Here is a 19,150-nt window from a genome sequence, read left to right as displayed (position 1 = left end):
CTCATTTTAGGTATGATAATGGTGACTCATTTGTTCTAGTTTATTGTTATCAACTATTTTTTTTATAATTCATCTGCTATTGTTGTCAATGGTTTAAATCAAACTATTACATTATTTGATCTTATTGGATCTAGACAAGTTAATGACTCAAACATCGGGGTTTTTTTTTTTGTTTATTTACAAATACCATAATTGCCTAAACATCCATGTTGTACGTTAAAAAAAAGCTGATAAGACCACGACGTAGCGCGGGTCACGTGTCTCATGATTTCACTGTTAAACGTTTAATGTGTGTTGGGATTGAGGTGTGGTTAGGGTGTTTTTGTGGGATAAAAAAAATAACAAAAAACATGTATTTTTAGCTTTTAATGAGATGTGGTTTGTGCTTTAAGAGGATTGTACCTACAAAAAAACTCAACACATCATCTCACCACACCTCAATTCTAAACATACACTGAAGAGGTGTGTAATAATATAGTAGCGGTTGCTTTTCAAAGTGCTTTTAACTTGAAAATGCATCAAAATAATATATTTTTTATTTTTAAAAAAATATTTTTAATATCAACATATCAAAACTATCAAAAAAACATAAAAAAAATTAATTTTAAGCAAATAAAATTTCAAATTTTACCCAATCTCTATATGAAACGCAATGGTCAATGAGATATAAGTGTGTATTTAAGAGTGTCGTGAGGTGAAGTGAGTTTAAGTTTGAGTTTTTTTTTTACAGGGTCCAAAAAACAAAGCACCAAAAAGCATGTAATTTTAGCTTTTAGTGAGGTGTGGATTGTGCTTAAATGAGTTGCACCTAGAAAACCCAAACTCACCTCACCTCACCTCACTCTAAATACACCCTAAGACCTTGTTTGATTTTATAGTCTAATTGTGTTTTTGAAAATTTTTAAATTTTTTTAGCATCAAATTATTGTTTTTTCAATCGTTTTGATACGATGATATTAAAAATAAAAAAGAATAATATTATTTTAATATATTTTTTAGCAAAACAATACTTAAAAAAACAATATTTATCACACTCTTCAAGCAAACTCTAAATTTAACTCAGGTAGATTTTAACTTTTGAAGGGAGTAATTTTTTTTTAAGAACATTGAGGGCCAAAGTTTTTAGGGTTATTGTGTTTGCAAAAATACTCAAAATTAATTTTTCAAAATTCCATAAACAATTTCAAGAAAACTACCAAGCACGTAAGAAAAAGTTATTTGGGATAAAAAAAAATTATTGTTGTTTTGTTTTTCAACTCCATGTTAGTCTTTGATCTTTTGTGTCTAAAATCTTGTGTCAATATAATTCATGCTACGATTAGAAAATTATAAAAGCTTTTGTTTTGAAAAATCTAACTAAGAACCTATTTTCACTTCAACAAAACATATAATTATATTAGTTTCATTAAAAAAAAAAAACTACCAAATACTGCACATGTTAATTTACCTTATGGTTTAGCACTGAGAGACCCTTAGGAGTTTTAGGCTCTGGGCTGGAAACACGTTGCAAATCGTGTTTTTAAAAATTTTAATTTTTTTATTAAAAATAATTTTTTTTATGTTTTCAAATTGTTTTAGTGTGCTGATATCAAAAATAATTTTTAAAAAATAAAAAAAAAAATATTATTTTAATATATTTTTAAGCGAAAAGCACTTTAAACTGCTACCGCTAGTCCGCTATCACAATTTTAAACAGGTTCATACAGTAGAATTTTCTAAATACAGTAAAATTAAAAAATTTAGGGGGATGCAATTTAAAATTTTTTATTTATAAAATTAAAAATCTAATTTATTGAAGAAGGGGCTGGAAAAACAAAAACCCCTCCTTGCAGGCTCTACCCCTGTCAGCCCCCCTAATTCCGATGATATATATATACAAAATTAAAAATCTAATTTATTGAAGAAGGGGCTGGAAAAACAAAAACCCCTCCTTGCAGGCTCTACCCCTGTCAGCCCCCCTAATTCCGATGATATATATATATATATATATATATATATATATATATATATATATATATATATATATATATAAAATTAAAAATCTAATTTATTGAAGAAGGGGCTGGAAAAACAAAATCCCCTCCTTGCAGGCTCTACCCCTGTCAGCCCCCCTAATTCCATTGCAGGCTCTACCCCTGTCAGCCCCCCTAATTCCGATGATTATATATATATATATATATTTTTTTTGTATGGTTTTATTTTTCTTCCTAAACAACATATTTTCCACGTGTTTGTATCCAATGTAATATTTTAAAATATCATATATTTAAGACAATTAGATGTTAGAAAAATACCAGGGATGGACGTGAATTTCCTCACATGGTATCTCAATCTTAAAATATCCAAAATTTGCAACCTCACCGTCCTCAATTCGATTATGCATCTTCTGCAGCTTTAACAACAGCCTCATCATGCCAGAATCCTTATCAGGATTCGTTTAGCTCTAGAAATGGTTCCCACATATATAGCCACCCTAAACTACAGTTCCAAGGACAAGTCACCTGAGCTCCATCACTTCCTTTCAATACATTTTCATATGTAAGAACACAGATATAGGAATTATACAAATGCAATTGATGAATATTAACCAATAATAATCAAGAGCGAGAAACAACAAAGATAGTAGCTGCGATTCAGTTTATATCCACTGATCCATTAACTTGTAACCAGCTCTGCTGCTTCCTTCACCATTACTTTCAAAGAAGAAATCAACAAGCTTCGCTTCCATTGCCTGCGTTGTCTTCAAGCTCTAATGTTCAGGACAAGCACAAACCCACAGAATGTCTGGTCTGTCAAGACTGAATCACTAACATTGTCCTGAAGCCTCACACTGCATTGACAAAAAAAAATGACACAAGTTTCAGCGAAACTTTCTTCAAATAGGAAATAGGGACCGCCAAATTGAGTGCAGCTGTTTGGCAACGAAATGAAAAGAGCCGGGCCATGGAGAATGAGAACAGATAAAGAAAATATTGGGGTCACATTACAAAGCCTTGAAATTTTTTCATTAAAAGATTGAATGAAGTACCCGAGAATTATTTTTCAAAGTGTTTTTTCTCGGAAATATATCAAAATAATATTTTATATATTTTTAAAATTATTTTTAATATTAACACATCAAAACAATCCAAAAAACATAAAAAAAAAAAACATAAAAAATTAAATTTTTAAAAAATACAGTTTCAACCGTGTTACCAGATGTCCACTAATAAAAAGTCGACAACGAATAGGAACACCAAACCAACAGGCATAGGGCAGCGGCAACTTCGAAGGAAACATTGGCCACAAATCAAATCAAATAGCAGAAGAAAGTAGCTTGACATTGAAATGAAAGATCCAATATTGCTAGAAATCCATCCACGATTCGCTGGATCCATGAAGATTGACATCATCCACAACATGGACACGGAGCAACAAGGACATGGAAAAGGTCTACTGTTGTAGCAGCTATGGTCAAGACTCTAGAATGGATATTGCCACAAATGCTCAGACCAGAATACAAGACCTGGACGAACAGCAAGAACCAAAAGAAAAATGCACTCTCAAAAAGAAAAAAATTGGCCCCACATCAGAAGGCACATACCACTTGCAATCACAGTTGTAGGTTGACCTTCTCAGACCACTTAAATATATCTGAATAAACTTGATCTCCCCCCAATTCTTCTCCTGTAGCACCAGCTGCCACTCTCATTACATCCTCAATCAAAGCAAAGTTTCCCATTATATCAACATGAGCACCACTTTGGGTGCCCCGGCCTTCTAAGAAGTTTGCCGGAGGAGAATGAGCATACTCTCTAATGTACGTTCGACTTCCTGAAGGATTGAACCTCGTTTTCCCACGCCAAACTTTAGCACACATTAAACCTGAACTTAAAACAGGAACAGTCTCATCCCCATCAACAGAATAGACTCCACCTTTCAGACAGCTGTCTTCATCTTGTTCATCAGCTGACGTATCAATCTGAAATGGAATAGCGCACTCGGCTGAAGGAGATAACTTGTAAACATAAGCTCTTTCAGTTGGTACGCCCACTCCATACAGGGAAAAAATCTCCATTTCTGGGGCATTGGGCAATCTGTAAAACCAGAGTGAGGGGTTATCAGCAATCGATGTGAAGACCTTGTAAGACACTCATCACTAGGGCATTCAATCAGGTAATTGGACATCATGGAAAAGAAATGAAAAAAATAACAACCCAAGAGACTTGATAGCAGAAAACATTTGAGAAAATGGAATTCAAAAGTGGATTTGTGACACCAAGGAAAGAGAAATCTTAAATATCAAGAACATAATGTTGTACAGTGCATCTATGACAATTGCAGACTAGCATGTTTATTAACAGAACTGCATGTTTATATATATAAAAAAATCTACATCAGAGAATCTCCCATGTTCAAACTTGTTAGTGTTGATTTAGCTTTTTTAGTGGCGCAATAGTCATTCAAAATTTTCAAATTAATTCTTAGGGTTTATATCTCTTAGCACAATTCGCACTATAAATCAGTATATAGTTTGGCTTCCTTAAAAAATATAGCTATTTATAGTTGGCACGTTTATACATAAGCATACCTTTGAAATGGGAGTGTATGCAAGCACTATGACTAGACGCTATTGTTCAACACATCACAAAACTACTGCCAAGAAGACTAACATATCACAGTTTCCATGTATAACTGACTAAGTGGACAGAATCTCACTTTGTCTCCAAGGGGTTTGACCAATATTTGTAGTGCTGGTATTTTGGATCATCCAAATTGTCAGCAATTCCATAAGAGAAATGAGCACTGCCACGCTCCATCATCTTTGGGGCAACAAAGCGCAGCAGATCTATCATAGATTCAGCAGTATAAACCTTATATTCTGCAACAGCTTTAATACCTCCAAATCCCATGTCATGGTACTCTGTCCACACATCGCGACAGGAGGTGTTTGCAACACTTTGGCCTTTAACAGCATCCTGCATGTTTAGATAGAACAAAACATATTAAAGAGAATGGGGTTTCTTAAAAGCTAATTCTGATGTGTAAAAGCACTAAAACTCAGAATGAGAGATTAGTATAATCTTTCTGTGAAGAATAGACAGAGTCATAATTAACAAAATGAAAAATTCTAATCTTAAAACTGACTGCAAGAGAGTAAAAGGTAAAAGTTATTAAATCTGCATAATATAATTTGGTCAAATGGTAAAAGGAAAAAACTTGCACAGATAAGCTAGAAATTTAAAGATATAGCTGTCTTTTCAACAAATTTAGCAAAACAAATAAACTTACCCTGAAGTCAATCCTCTCAATGTCAGATGAAAGTGCCTCAGCTACATCTTTCCCAAATGATATGATCCTTCCATAATTAGCTCTCTTTGTTTGAGAGATCTCACTTTCAGGGCCATCTTGGCTTGCTTTCTGGGTGTCAGTATTTCTTTGCTTACTCTTCATAGGAGTATATCCTTCCTCAGGCGACCAATCAAGATCACCCCAAATAGTGTCTCCACCTTTAGGAATCATTGACATGGTTGAATCCCATGTGCGAGACATTCTCATTATATGTTGCATTGTCTGAAAGCCATTGTTCAAGACACCAGGTGCAATAGCCCTGCAGGTTGAGGGATGTTCTAAAACATTCACTACAAACAAGACCAGTGCTGGTATACAGATATATAAATAAATTAAGACCAGCAGTCGTGTACAGATAATCAAATAAATTGTGCCAAGTAAGTCCATAAGAGCAAGAGCCTCTAGGAAAGCAATAGCATGACCAACTGTCCTTCAGCAATAAAAGAGCCATTTCTCATCTCAAAATTAAAAAAAAAAAAAAGATAAAGCAGATTTAAGAACAAAAGGTTGAAATAGGATGAGTAGAAAGGAACAAAGATATTAAAAATCAGGCAAAGGAAAGAAACCCAAATCTCATACTTTGCAAGAAGTATAGTGGTTCCCGTTAGAACTGTAGTTGTGATTAGCCCCTACCAAAAAAATTATCAACAATGATATCACAATGTGAAAGTTTATGCCTTTAATAAATAAAATTTCGAATCATTCAAACCAATTATCATTTGTACTTGAGAAAATAACTAAGACAGACAATAGATAGAGATTAGACTAAGAAAGTTGCCACTCAAGAACCAATAATTCAGATGTCAGTGCAAGAAAAGAAAAACTTCCTCAGAACACAATATAGCATAACACAATACTTGCCCGTAATAAGTTTCTCCCGTTTAACATGCAAATTGAGGAATTTCTGGCATGCACAAATTACGTTTCTCCAAGTTTACATGCATTGCCAGTGTTTCAGGTCACAGACAAGAGGAATTTTTGTCCAAGGTGTGTAATAAAGTAGGCTACTGAGTGAGACCTTTAGGACATCTCAGAATGTCATCAAAGAACAGACTTTGAAAATGAAATAAATGGAGTTAAATAGGTCGATATTTATGGTCATCATCTAAGGGAAAAATATTCAAGATGATGTATCATTTTGCTGCAAGTTATGATTTCCCCGTGTGAGTCACACTCATCTTTAAACAAGCCATGAGGAGCCTTTACCCATTAACTACAGTAGAGTTATAGCCATAAGAAGCTTGCTACCCATTAACTATAGTAAAGTTAAGCTAGAGATCGACCTGGCAACTGCAATATCCCTCGCTTCAGCAGAGAAAAGACCAGCAACAGCTTTTGGAACACCTAAAAAAGGTCCACCAATATTAATCACTGCCTTGATATGCTTAGCACACCAATTTGGACCACCCCCGCCACCCATTGGAGCTGGTGCCTCCACCCACTTCATAAAATGCAGAAAGTACAAAACACCCATGGAATGTGGTATAATAACAGCCTTGTTTCCACCATTTGCTTCAGCCATAAGTTCAATACTACTCTTGATGCGGCTTAATGTTTGGTCACGAACCTGATTAATTGAGTTCAACAGATAAATTCATTCAAGGTGAAAGTACCAGGTTCAAAGAATAAATAAATTCTGCCAGCATAAAGGACACGAATGATAAACTTAAGTTCCTAAAAAAGAATAGACAGAAACCTCAGTGTTCTGAAATGAAAGTCTCCAGTCATATGATGCCATGTACATTGTCTTCTCCTCATATCCAATGCGTGCCAAATTAGCAATCAAAACTGCCCAAACAAAATATCCCGGAGCAAAGTAATCGGCTGCCACAAGTCCACAGACAGGCCTGACCCTTATACCAGGAGGATCCAATCCAGTTTCATTGTCTAGAGACATATGTTCTACCCAGCAGAGAGGCCTAAAAAACACCCAACAAAGAAAATGAAGAATCACCTGACAAAGCACAAAAGGCATTTATGAAACTCCATAAGTTCACACACAACTAACAGTGAGAAAGCTGGCAATGATATCTAATCTGGACCAGCAGTGTTACCCCTAGGAATGTCTTTATAGACTATTGTTCCAGATAGCTACTGCCTCACTCTTTTTCTGCGGTGTAGCATGTAGAGTATAAGGTCCTAGTTAACCAGGAGAAGGGCAAGGTCATTTTCTCAAAGTATCAGTTAAGGTGATCGAACCTGACTTCATCATAAGTGCACATGATATCAGACATCGCATTTGCCTATTTATAGTTGGAACAATACCAACTAAGAAGCAATTTTAATTGACAATAATTCTCCACCTTCTTCCATTCTACATCTCAAACACCAGTCTTGCGAAAAAGGAAAGCCATTTAAAAATGAAATACTGATACCAAGATTTCCAAAAACGGAAACAAGTTGACTAATCAACCAAGAACAAACTAATTTGTCTCCTCGACAACTGGCCACATTCCTTCCCGTGATAGTTACATCACACAAAATCAATTAGTGATATGCCGAAATCAAATCTACTAAGAATAGGAAAAGAGGCCCAAAAAAACTAAACCCTAATGAAAACAATGACAGGCAAAGCTTAATGAAAACAATTAATCAACAGAGCTCATGAAACACTGAGCACCTAAACGCCTCCAAATTAACAAACCCCATGTATTATATTTGGCAAAGAAATGTATAGACTCATTGAAAGAACAAACCACTTCTATTTCCACTTCAACGGATACCAACACACGCAGAGTATTCAATCAATAGTAAGTGAAAACAAATGAAAAACCCAACAATCATCCATACCTACCACTTCTATTTCCATTTCAACGGACAGCCACGCACATACCAAACACACAAAGTATTCTATCAATAGTAAGTCAAAACAAATGAAAAACCATTCAATCATCCATGCCTACCTTTTATACACTTCACCGAAAGTTCCACCCCAAAGCCTTTTCCTAAACAACCCGTCAGCACACTGATGCCCTTCCCACAGCTCAAGCCCTGCAGTTACAATTCCAGGAACAAAAACCACAGGATGTTTTGCCTTGAGTCCTTCTTTCCTCAACTTTACACCAGGTGGATCAGGCAAAGGACCAGTGATTGCCTCAGTCACATATTGAGGGAGAGAAGCAGGCATAACGTTGTAAAGAAACAATAAAGTCCACCAGGTTACGCATATGCACCCAACAATCCAACAACAGTTGTCTACACATGACCATTTTGGTTTGGATTTTTTGTCACTCTTCCTACGGTGTTTGTTTTTGCTATAGTCCTCCTCTACTTCTTCCTCCTCGTCCTCCTCCTCTTTTTGTACTGAGGTGTTCCTGGGTTCGACGGGTTTTCGGCGACGAATAGAGGCCATTGTTTCTGTGGGGGTGGGGGGGGGGGGTGATTAATTAGCTTAAAAAAGAGCAGAATCTAGTACAAGAAATAGAGAAACAGTGCAATTTGAGTTTAACTGAGAGAGTCGAACAAAATATAAAAATGGGCTTTTTAAGCTAAGATGGGTTTTGTCTTATCTATTAAAAACAAACTCGAAAACTTTTTTATTTGAAAACGTCCGACGTTGAGGGATGTTTGTTGATTTTTAAAATAATTTTTTATTTAAAAATATATTAAAATAATTAATTTTTTAGATTTTTTATTTTTTAAGTTAGAATATTAAAATTATAAAACATTATAAAATATTAATTTAATATTTTTTTAAATCAAAAATATTGTAAAAAAATACTTAAAACAAATGCAAAAACTATATTAAAATAATATAATTTTTAAAAAAATTATTTTTTATATTAATACATCTAAATAATTTTAAAACATTAAAAAAATAATTAAAAATTAAAAATATTTGTTAAACAGAAAAATAAACATACTCTAACTACTAGTGTTTTTTCCATGTTAATGTAGTATTTTCCATTAGTAAGGAAAGTTAAAATGATCACGAATGTTCTGAAAGGTGCTAGCATCTCCTCACTTCCTGTAATAGGCACATGTTGTGGGACAATCATTGGTTATCTTTTTCTCGTGGATAATAATAATAATAATAATAACTCCTGAGTCAAAACAAGATTAAGACAATGTAAGAGAGTGTGATTGTGATTATTTTTTAAAGTGTTTTTCATGCTAAAATATATTAAAATGATATTTTTTTAATTTTTAAAAATTATTTTTAAGATCAGCGCATCAAAATTATCCAAAATAAATAAAAAAATTAACTTTTAACAAAAAAAACAATTTGAATTTTGTAGAAACATGGTTTTTACAGTATTTCCAAACATTCTCAAATCCTGTCGTTGCTTGCTTTAACAGGACAACAATTCATTTTGAAATAAAATAAAAAAGTTAGGAAGTTCATTTATTATAAAAATAAAAAAAGGCACGATTTTGATAGATTAAATTAGAAGTGAATGATAATTAAGGAAAAACATTGGCCTCTTGTTAATTATGTGATCCATGATTGTGTAAACGTTTTAAAGTAACATAAAGTTACCATTTCAACGGTGATAGTATGCGAAAAAAATTAATTAATGTAAAAAAAATTTAAACAATTATTTTAATATATTTTTAAATAAAAATACTCTTAAAAATATTATGTATCATAAAACCAAATTATAAATATCTTTATTGAAAAAATATTGTATTTTATATATTATAAAAATGGAATTCATTAATAATTCTTATAAATTCAATTATTGATATTTTTTAAGTGAATTATATTAAACAGTCAAATAAGAATAATTATTTATAGTTATCGTAAGTAGCTGATCATGAAATAATAATATGATTTTTTTTTATAAAACAATAAGCACATGATGTTATGAATTTTTATTTTTATTTTTATTTTCAAATCAATAATACTATTGGGTCACATTTTGACCATATCATACACAAGTAGTACAATAACAGAGTAATTAATTAACAAACAGAACAATAAAATGAAATTTTACGGTGAGATAGGTAAATATATGTAAAGTCAGTGACCCATAATCAAACTATATAACTGTAATGTTTTCAAATTTCAGTAAAAATCCACCAAAATAAATATGCTTGTTTGTTTTGTGTTTTAAAAATGTGTTTGGTTTTAAAATATATTAAATTGATATTTTGTTAGTGTTTTTTAATAATTTTAATGTGCTGAAATTAAAAATAAAAAAATATTAAAAAATAATTTAAATATATTTTTATGTAAATAAATATTTTTAAAAACTTTCTGCATCGAGTTTTTCCTCTTTTGACTGAGAAATTTGCTGACCGTAAGGTTGGATCGGATGGTGAAGAGAAAGTTTACGTGGGATCCATGCAACAACACGTGCTGTACGTGTGACTGGATGCGGACAGATTGTAATGGGTCCCATAGTGATGGCCAAATAAAAGATGTGGCGTGGCTGGTTGTTATTGGGTGATGGGTCTCCGGGCATGTAAAGGCCACGTTTGAAAATGTTGTTGAAATTATAATTTTTTTAAAATTTAAAATATTTTTATTTAAATTAATTTTTATATATATTTTTAAATTTTTTTTTTGTTGAAGTCAAAAATAATTTTAAAAAATTTAAAAAAATATTATTTTAATATCAAAAATATTATTTCTAAAAATATATATTTTAAATCATAGCTATCATATTTTTAAATATCCTCATCCAATATTTTTTGAAAGTGAGATTCAACTAAATTTTAAAAAGATTTAATTTTTAAAAAAATATTTTTTAAAAAATAAATTCTACCAAGAATATCTCCTAATATATCTCTTATTCTCGATTGAATGAATGAGTGGTGGAGGATGGGTCGTAAAAGGTAACCTCGTGTTTTTGTGCTTAAGAAACGGTCGGCAGTTTCTTAAACTGATAACGTCTTTTTACATGCAATTAAAATAAACTTATATGAAACTGAAATTAAATTGTGATTAAGCTCTTTTAAACTTAATTTTAATTATCTTAGAAAAGACTTAATAGTGACTAAGATGGAAATTAACATATACGAGGTAGGGGTGATCATTTTCGGTTTGGTTCGGTTTTTATCAAAAAAAGTAACCAAACCGAAATTTTTTTTTGAAAAAAAAAACTGAAACCGAACCGAAACCGGGTCAAACCGACCGGTTTCGGTTCGGTTTTTTTAGGGCAAAAACCAGTTCAAACCGGTTTGGCTCGGTTTTCCTGGTTTTGGCTCGGTTTTCTCGGTTTTGGCTCGGTTTTTCGGTTTGGCTCGGTTTTTTTCCGGTTTTTTGTTGGTTTCGGTTCGGTTCGGTTTTTTCAGTTTTTTGGTTATAAAATCGAAACCGAACCGAACCGGCCGGTTTTTTCAAAAATTTAATCAGTTTAATCGGGTTTTTTTTTCGGTTCGGTTTTCTCAGTTATTTTTTTTCTGATTTTTTCGATTTAATCGATTTTTTGATTTTTTTCTCACCCCTAATACAAAACTCAGGCTGTATAGTTTTTAAGAGTTTGTTCAGTGTGTAAAATGATAAAGTTAAGCCTTTGGTTATTAGAGAGAAAGTAGTGTTTTTTTGCAGGCAGATGTTGCAGGGTAATTCTCCGAACCTATTTTTATTTAATCCTGGACTGTTAAAATAAGTACTTGAAAAATCTCAATGATTTAAATTATAAAGTCAAGATATATTTATTGGGTTACAATTTTTCTTCTTATTTATATATTTATTTTTTAATTCAACGTAGACAATTCTTTTTTATCAACAACATGGTTTTTTCAATACAATTTTAAAGCAACTAAAATAGCGATTCGTGAAAAATCAAAGTATTTAAATTTAGAAGAAAAAATATATTTTCTTATACAAGACTCTCTTTTCTTTATTCATTTTTATTTTTATTTTTATTTTTATTATTTTGATGGACATTTTTTTTATTAGAAATTTGGTTCATCATATAAAGACTTATTAACAAAAAAAAAAAACTAAAAGAGGAGAAGGTTTATTATACCCCTCCTCTCATGATGCTATTCAATTTTTTTTAATTTTAATTTTTTTTATTATTGAGTTTATTAGAGATTAGACTTTATAATTTTTATTTATTTATATATTTAGAGGTTATCCAGTTTCATGATCCCGATTGTAAATTTGACAGATTAATTTGGTTGACTCGAGTTTTTTTGTTTTTGAATTGAATTTTTTCAATTCTAACCTTTAAATAGTTGATTGATTGAGAATTAGACTTTGTGATTTGTTTTGGTTTTCTTTCCATGAGATTATCTTTATCTCATAACTCAGGTCACGGCTCTAGCGGGTTAACTTGAGTTTAATCATGTTATTTTTATGTTATTTTTTAATCGATTTATCAATTTCAATTACATCCTTCAATATTAGGTTTATTATAAATTAATCTTCATAATTATTTTTCAATCTACTTTTTATAAGATCATCTCAGTTTTATGATCTAGACCACAGGTTTAACAAGTAATCTCGATTGACTCGAGTTTTTTTTAAAATTTTTCTAATTGATTTTTTATCTTATTTTTATTATTCAACATTGGGTTGATTGAAAATTAGGCTTCGTGATTTGTTTTGATTTACTTTTTATGAGATCGTTTCCTTCTTATAACTCGAGTTATGAATTTAGCGGGTTAACCTGAGTTGACTATAATTATTTTTTTTAATTTTATCCTTCAATACTAGGTAGTTTGAGAATTGAGCTTCATAATTTATTTCAATTTATTTTTTATTGGGTTATCTCAATTTCATGACCCGGGTAACGGGTTTGTCAAGTTAACTCGGGTTTACTCGAGTCATTGTTTTTACTTTTTAGTTGTTTTCTAATTAATTTTTTGAAAATAATTTATAAAATTAGATTATTTTCAATTTCATCCTTCAACTTTTTTATCTGTTAAATTTGATCCTTATTCATTTAATAAACTTGAAAAAAATATTAATAAGTTATTTTTAGGCTAATTTTTTATGATATTGACATTGAAAAGAGTTTTCCAATTTATTTTTTAAAATATTATCAAATCAAGAAATAATTTATTTTTAAAAAAAGGACTTTCCATAAAAACCACTTTTAGAAAAAAAAAAAAAAAAAAAACCTAATAATCAAATTGATGCAGCACATAGGAAATAATAGCCAAACAAATTAATCAGGGTAGGATGAAAAAAGATAGGACCCTTATAGGTGTGCGGCGTGAATATAGCAAGAAGATGTGGGTTTTGCTTCACTGATGGCTCTGAAAAGTATGTGAGGACGAGGATTGTGCTGTCAGGATATAGCAAGAAGAAGGTATCAGTAACACCGACCATCACCCATCACCATGCATTTATCTCAGCAATTTCCCTGCCTAAATAAATATGTACCATTTCACTGTAAAAATAATTACTCGTGATCCTTGTTCGTAATTAAAGATGAGCTTCGGTTCCAGTGGTTCGGTTTGGAGTCATTTAATCGAATTGAGTTTTTGTTTTATAACTTTGGATCAAACCAAATAAAAGATCTACCCGTTTAAGTTTGGTTCGGTTTTATATTTATTAAAACTGAATAATTCCAGTTTGAATTTATAGATTTTTATTTGAGTTATTTTTAACAAACTTTAAATTAATGAATCTTTAGGCCCAATGCATAACCTAATTTTTTATTTTTATTTTTTAAAAACAAATATGAAATGAAAAAAATGAGGAATATTGAAATTTGTACCAAGACAAAATAAATTGGAAGTTTGGAGGCTCATTTGAACTTGGAATTACTTAATTAAAGGAATCAGGGACCTAATTGTTAAATGTCAGAAGTTTAGGGGCCAAGTTGAAAATGGACATTTCAAGAAAACGACGCCGTTTCTGAATCCACTATTCTCCACCTTATTCCTCGCCCAAGAGAGACTGGTTCAGCAGGAAATCTGTAACTGCAGCTCGTGGGACACGATGCAGTCCAAGTCCCCAGTTTTTATGGCTCACTCCCAAGATCATTACCACGTTCTCCGGCTTTATAAAAGCTAGAGAAAGAACAAACGACAGGGGCAGAAAACAAAACAGAAACAGGGGAAGAAAAACTGAGGAAAAACTGGGGAAAAACTGAGAGAAAAGGAGATCCAGAGCATGAGGAAAAAAGGCAAAACCAGCAAAAGGGGAGAGGCAGAAGACGCGGGGGACAGAAAGGAAGACGCAAACAGGGAGAAAGAAAGGGAGAGGCAGAGCACGAACAAGAACAGAGCAAAAAAAAATATACACAGAGAAGAGAAGGAGAAAAGCAGAGGAACAACCATTGCCTTCGTTCCTGCAGACAAAGAAAGACCCAGAATCAGTCAAAACAAATTCACAGAAGTGAGCATAAAGAGAGGAGACGACAAGCAGGGGAACTTACAGCGAGAGAGAGACCAAAAACGGAGAGAATTCGGGGGGGGGGGGGGGGGGGGGGGAGGAAACAGAGGAATAAACTCAGACAGAAATACAAGGAAAGCAAAAGGAAAAACGCAAGCAGAAAACACATAGTCTAACATCAACTTCGTCGTCGTCTTCATCGCCTCCAGCAGATCAGGTAAGCAATCGTTCTCCTCACGCTTTGCTTCATTCTCCAAATAATTAGCACATTGAACAGTGAGCAACACGCGTGAATTAGCTCACGCGTGTTGCTTTGCCCAGCCGGGCCACTGGCTGGGTCCAGCCCAACCCCCCCAAAAAAAAAAAGTAAACAAAAAAAAATGTGTATGCATGAATAAAAATAATGTAAATTTATTGGTTTATTCACTAACGCCAGAGTCAGGAATAAAAATACCGGTTTAAATTTATATTATTTTTATTTGTTATATTTATTTTATTTAGCTAGAAAAATAAAAATATGTGCATGCTTAAAAATAAATTTATTTTTATTTATTTATTCACTGGCGCTAGAGTAGGAAATAAAAAAATATTGATCTAATTTATTTTATAGCTACGTAATATTTACCAACGCCAGAGTTGGAGATATTCGTAGTTGAATATTCACTGACGCCAGAGTCAGGAATATTATAAGCAAATTATCATAGCGTAAACTAATAAACATTTAGCAATTTAAGACAAAATCAGCAATGCAGTCTGCCTCAGGCAGAACGTTTAAGGGGTGATAATATCTTCTCTTTTATGTAACCATTCTCGTACCATAGAATCTCTGTTGACCAGTTAGGGTTTCTAGTGACCATAATACTAGGTGGCGACTCCTTAAACAAGACCGTTCCCCATCAAAGAATAGGATGCCAGAAATCCATTCTTTCCATGATATACTTTTATTTTTAAGGCCGCCGCGATGTCGGGTGCGACACTATTCTGTTGCATGTATGTTGTGTTCTAGTGATAATCCTTTCGAAATGAGATCTTTGTTGTAGCGATAAGTGGAAAGATTAAAGTATTATTGATCTTTATCAATAAAAAAGGATAGAGTCGTCATTTAATATTTTGGTCAGTAAAAAACTTAATTGATCTCAGAGTTTTATGTATAGGGAGGACATATCACTTTTAGTATATCTTACCTAAAGTAAATTGTAGTGTTTGTCTGTTTGATATAAACTAATGTGTAGTTGTGTTGTCTAACAGTTGGTTTATCTAAGGTTTAAGAAAAGTTCTTTTCGATAAGAAAATTCTTATTTTATCATGTTAAAACCTAACTATTTTAATGTCAAAACATATTTTTTGCATTTTTCTTTTCATATTAGGAATGCATCTTATGTATAAGTTCGTAATCCTTGATATTCAGACAAACAAAATAATTTTTATGGTATTTTTAAAATGGAGGTCAAGTTCTCGTAGATTTCATAAAGTGGTTAGTAAATCTAAAAATACATGCGAAGATATCAACAAAACTATTTTTCTTGAATTTTTGTATTTAAATATGCTAAATTTTTGTATTATTATTTATACAAATATGATTTTTTATTATTTTTTTGAGAGACTTGGTCATATGCACATGAATAAAAAATATATTTTTTGTATTTTATTTCAAAACAGGAACCTTTTATTTTTTGTATTTTTTCTGAGATTTTAAAAAAAAGCAGGTATATTTAATACTAGTTCAGTCTTACAGAACAAATTTACAATCCTAATAGTGAAAAATTTAAAGAATAAGTGAGATACCCATAAATAATTTTAAAATAATTCTTAAACTTTTTCAGAATTTTTAAAAACTATTTAGATCTTCTTTGGCAAAATAAAAAGATAAGGAACAAACAAGTGTTAAAAGAAAATACACGCTCTTATCCAAAATCAGAGGCACAACAAATATTTTAAAATCGTGTTTGGCGAAACACTCCTAAAAAACACAAGAATAGGCTCAGATCAGCTACATGAGCTGGGCTCAGGTCCAGTCTTGGCCTGGTCTATTTGGACCGGCAGCAACATAAAAAAAAAATTCAGCTCATCAACAATAACAGGTGCTCTCTTTCAGCTTTTTAGAAGATCAAAATGAAGCATTTCAACAATATTTCATGCCATGCAATCTAAAGAAAAAGTCACCATTGCTGTCTCATTTAGGTACAACACAACATGCTTCCTTTTCCCTTCGTTTTTCTCACCAAGAAAATGCATTATGAAGGCAGTTTCTTCCCTTCCCTTTGGCAAACCCGAAGCAACAAATATATAGTAAAAAGATACCTATAGTTTATTAAAAGTTTTACCTCACAGAAGCTGGAGTGTTGACATCTGCCACGGTGATGCTGGAGTGAAGCTGCGCTGCTGGACGAAGAAGAAGTTGCTCTGTTGAAGACTTCAACCGCTGCTGATGGAGACTCCAGCTACTTCAAATGGCAAAAAACACAAGAGAGCAGGCTACTAGAATTGTAACTCAGTCACTGGAACACTAGCGCTCTCGGCTGCATAGAAGAAAGGCTATTGCTGGTGTTGGAGGAGCTGGCGGCTGGCACTGCTGCTCAGAAGAGATGCACCTTGCCTGCTTTGCTAACGACTGCTACACTGCTGGAGCAAGATGATGTTTCTGCGCTACTGTGTTCAGATCGAAGAGAAAAGCCGTTGTTGCAGCTGGTTGGCTCTTTCTGTATTGCTTCAATGGACTGGGAGGCTGTTTGCTGCTGAAGAAGGAGCTGCAAGAGGATGTCGGTCACCGCTGTTGAACTGCTGAGGAGGAAACTGCAGCTGTTGCTGAACAAAGAACAGTTGTTTGCTGGTAGCTAATAAAGACCGAGATGTTGCTAATGTTGTGCAGTGAAGATGAAGTTACAAGGGTTGTGCTGGTGCAGAGCTGCTCTTCTAAGATGATTAAATAAATCCCACGAACAGCTGAGGAAGATGTCAGTTGCTGCACTGCTGAGAGGGGCGACTGCAACGCTACACTGATGTTGCTCCTTCAAACAGTTGTTGTTGTGAAAGCAATTCAAAGTAACAGAAATAAATAGATTATATATAGTTTAAATTAAAAATATTATTTTATTTTTAATAAATAAAACAAGATATATATATTTCTTCCTCTCACGGGTTTTGTGTGCCTTTGGGAGGTTAGAGAAACTTTTTCGTGTATTTGTTTGTTTCTTTTCTTTTAGTGTGAGTATGCTGGTGAGTGGTGGGTGAAAGAGTATTTCGTGTTGTATGATTTTTTATGCTCAAACTAATTTTTTATGTTTTTTTTTCTAATGCTCATATCAAATCTTTTTTTTTTTTTTTTTTTTTGTGTGTGAGAAAAATAATTTGTTTTTCTTCTCTTAATTGCTAGGCAGGCCTCCAAATAAATTTAGTGACTAAGTATCTTAAAATCATTTTCATTCCTCATTTTTTTTCTTTGTATTTTGGTCTTTTTGTCTAAATATTTTTTTTTATTTTTTTAATAGGCAATGTTAACATCGACCCGATGAGAAAAATAAATAAATAATTTTAAAATAAATACGTTAAAAATTGAACTCATCGAAAGTAAATTTTTTAATTTTTGATTTTTTAAAAAAGAAGTTGAAAATGCAAAAAAAAAAAAAAAACAAATCAACGCAAATACATCAAAAATTTATTTTTTGGATTTTTTTTTGTTGTTTTTTTGCTATTCTTTGGCTTTTTTAAAAAAAAAATAAGAATAAAAATATTAAAAATCAGGTTATGACAATGATAAAGAAAAAAAAAGAAAAAAAGAAACAACTTGAACAGACATGGACGATGTTGTAATTTGCTTTTCTTATCTCAATTGCTTGGCCTTCAAGCAAATTTAGTGACCAATCAACTCAAAATCACTTTAATCTCTTTTTTTTTCCTTTGCACTTTGGTCTCTTTATCCAAATATTTTTTTATTTTTTTAGGCAACGTTAACATCGACTCGAGGAGAAAAATAAATCAATGATTTTACAATGAGCGCTTTAAAAACTGAAATCGAAAGTAAATTTTTGAATTTTTTTAAAAAGACATTGAAAATGCAAAATACGATGCAAATACATAAAAAAATTATTTTTTGGATTTGTTTTTGTTGTTTTTTGCTATTTCTTTTGGAAAAAATAAGAAAAAAATGTTAAAAATCAGGTTATAACAATGATAAAGAAAAGGAAAGGAAAAAAATAAATAGCTTGATTAGATGTGGACGATGTTGTTGTTTGTTTATATGTCCTGTAGCTAATCAATTGGTTACACGTGACACTATTTTATTTATGTAAAACATATTTAATTTTATTAAATAAAATCTTTATTTATCTTTAAAATTCATTAATTTATGAATTTAATGTTTGATAGATGAATCTACAACAAAGATAAAATCCATGGAACAAAAATATTTTGCAAATGAAATTATAAAGATGTTATAATTATAGGATTTCTATTGCATCAAAGTGTTGTTCCTAAATGTTCTTGGTCAATGATCTTTTAATATTGGACATTTATTAGAGTTGTAATGACTGATATATATTATGTACTTTCTTTTATGAAATGAAGCAGTTGTTCTCATAA

General features: G+C 32.0%; 1 protein-coding gene and 2 long non-coding RNA genes across 4 annotated transcripts; 1 reads left to right on the top strand and 2 right to left on the bottom strand.

The window, feature by feature from the left end:
• Nucleotides 1–2,502: 2,502 nt before the first annotated feature.
• LOC7490955 (phospholipid:diacylglycerol acyltransferase 1) lies at nucleotides 2,503–8,719 on the bottom strand. 2 transcript variants are annotated; one of them, XM_024586239.2, is made up of 7 exons: nucleotides 8,235–8,719; nucleotides 7,028–7,250; nucleotides 6,615–6,898; nucleotides 5,272–5,590; nucleotides 4,699–4,958; nucleotides 3,584–4,076; nucleotides 2,503–2,830 (listed from the first exon to the last, which is right to left on the bottom strand). In XM_024586239.2, the coding sequence occupies exons 1-6, from the start codon at nucleotides 8,681–8,683 to the stop codon at nucleotides 3,593–3,595; spliced, it is 2,019 nt and encodes a 672-aa protein (XP_024442007.2). In that variant the 5' UTR covers nucleotides 8,684–8,719; the 3' UTR covers nucleotides 2,503–2,830; nucleotides 3,584–3,592. The 2 variants fall into 2 exon arrangements, with proteins under 2 accessions (XP_024442007.2, XP_024442002.2); XM_024586234.2 differs by lacking the exon at nucleotides 2,503–2,830 and having other exon boundaries at nucleotides 3,300–4,076.
• A 5,263-nt stretch (nucleotides 8,720–13,982) lies between these two features.
• On the bottom strand, nucleotides 13,983–17,036 carry LOC127905383 (uncharacterized). The gene is made up of 2 exons (XR_008059345.1): nucleotides 16,897–17,036; nucleotides 13,983–14,528 (listed from the first exon to the last, which is right to left on the bottom strand). It is a non-coding gene; the product is annotated as an uncharacterized LOC127905383 (long non-coding RNA).
• On the top strand, nucleotides 14,661–17,752 carry LOC112329092 (uncharacterized). The gene is made up of 2 exons (XR_002984567.2): nucleotides 14,661–14,789; nucleotides 16,904–17,752. It is a non-coding gene; the product is annotated as an uncharacterized LOC112329092 (long non-coding RNA).
• The last annotated feature ends 1,398 nt before the right edge of the window (nucleotides 17,753–19,150 follow it).

This window comes from Populus trichocarpa, chromosome 1 (genome assembly GCF_000002775.5).
Source record: "Populus trichocarpa isolate Nisqually-1 chromosome 1, P.trichocarpa_v4.1, whole genome shotgun sequence".
Lineage (NCBI taxonomy): Eukaryota > Viridiplantae > Streptophyta > Magnoliopsida > Malpighiales > Salicaceae > Populus > Populus trichocarpa.
This window is presented reverse-complemented; position numbering and strand designations above follow the sequence as displayed.

Excerpts from the sequence above, each read along its gene's own strand:
- LOC7490955 (XM_024586239.2), bottom strand. The coding sequence starts at position 8,683 with ATGGCCTCTATTCGTCGCCGAAAACCCGTCGAACCCAGGAACACCTCA. Across the intron at positions 5,591-6,614 it reads AGGGATATTGCAGTTGCCAG|GGCTATTGCACCTGGTGTCT; the intron begins GTCGATCTCTAG and ends CTCAACCTGCAG. Across the intron at positions 4,077-4,698 it reads TCAAACCCCTTGGAGACAAA|ATTGCCCAATGCCCCAGAAA; the intron begins GTGAGATTCTGT and ends CTGGTTTTACAG.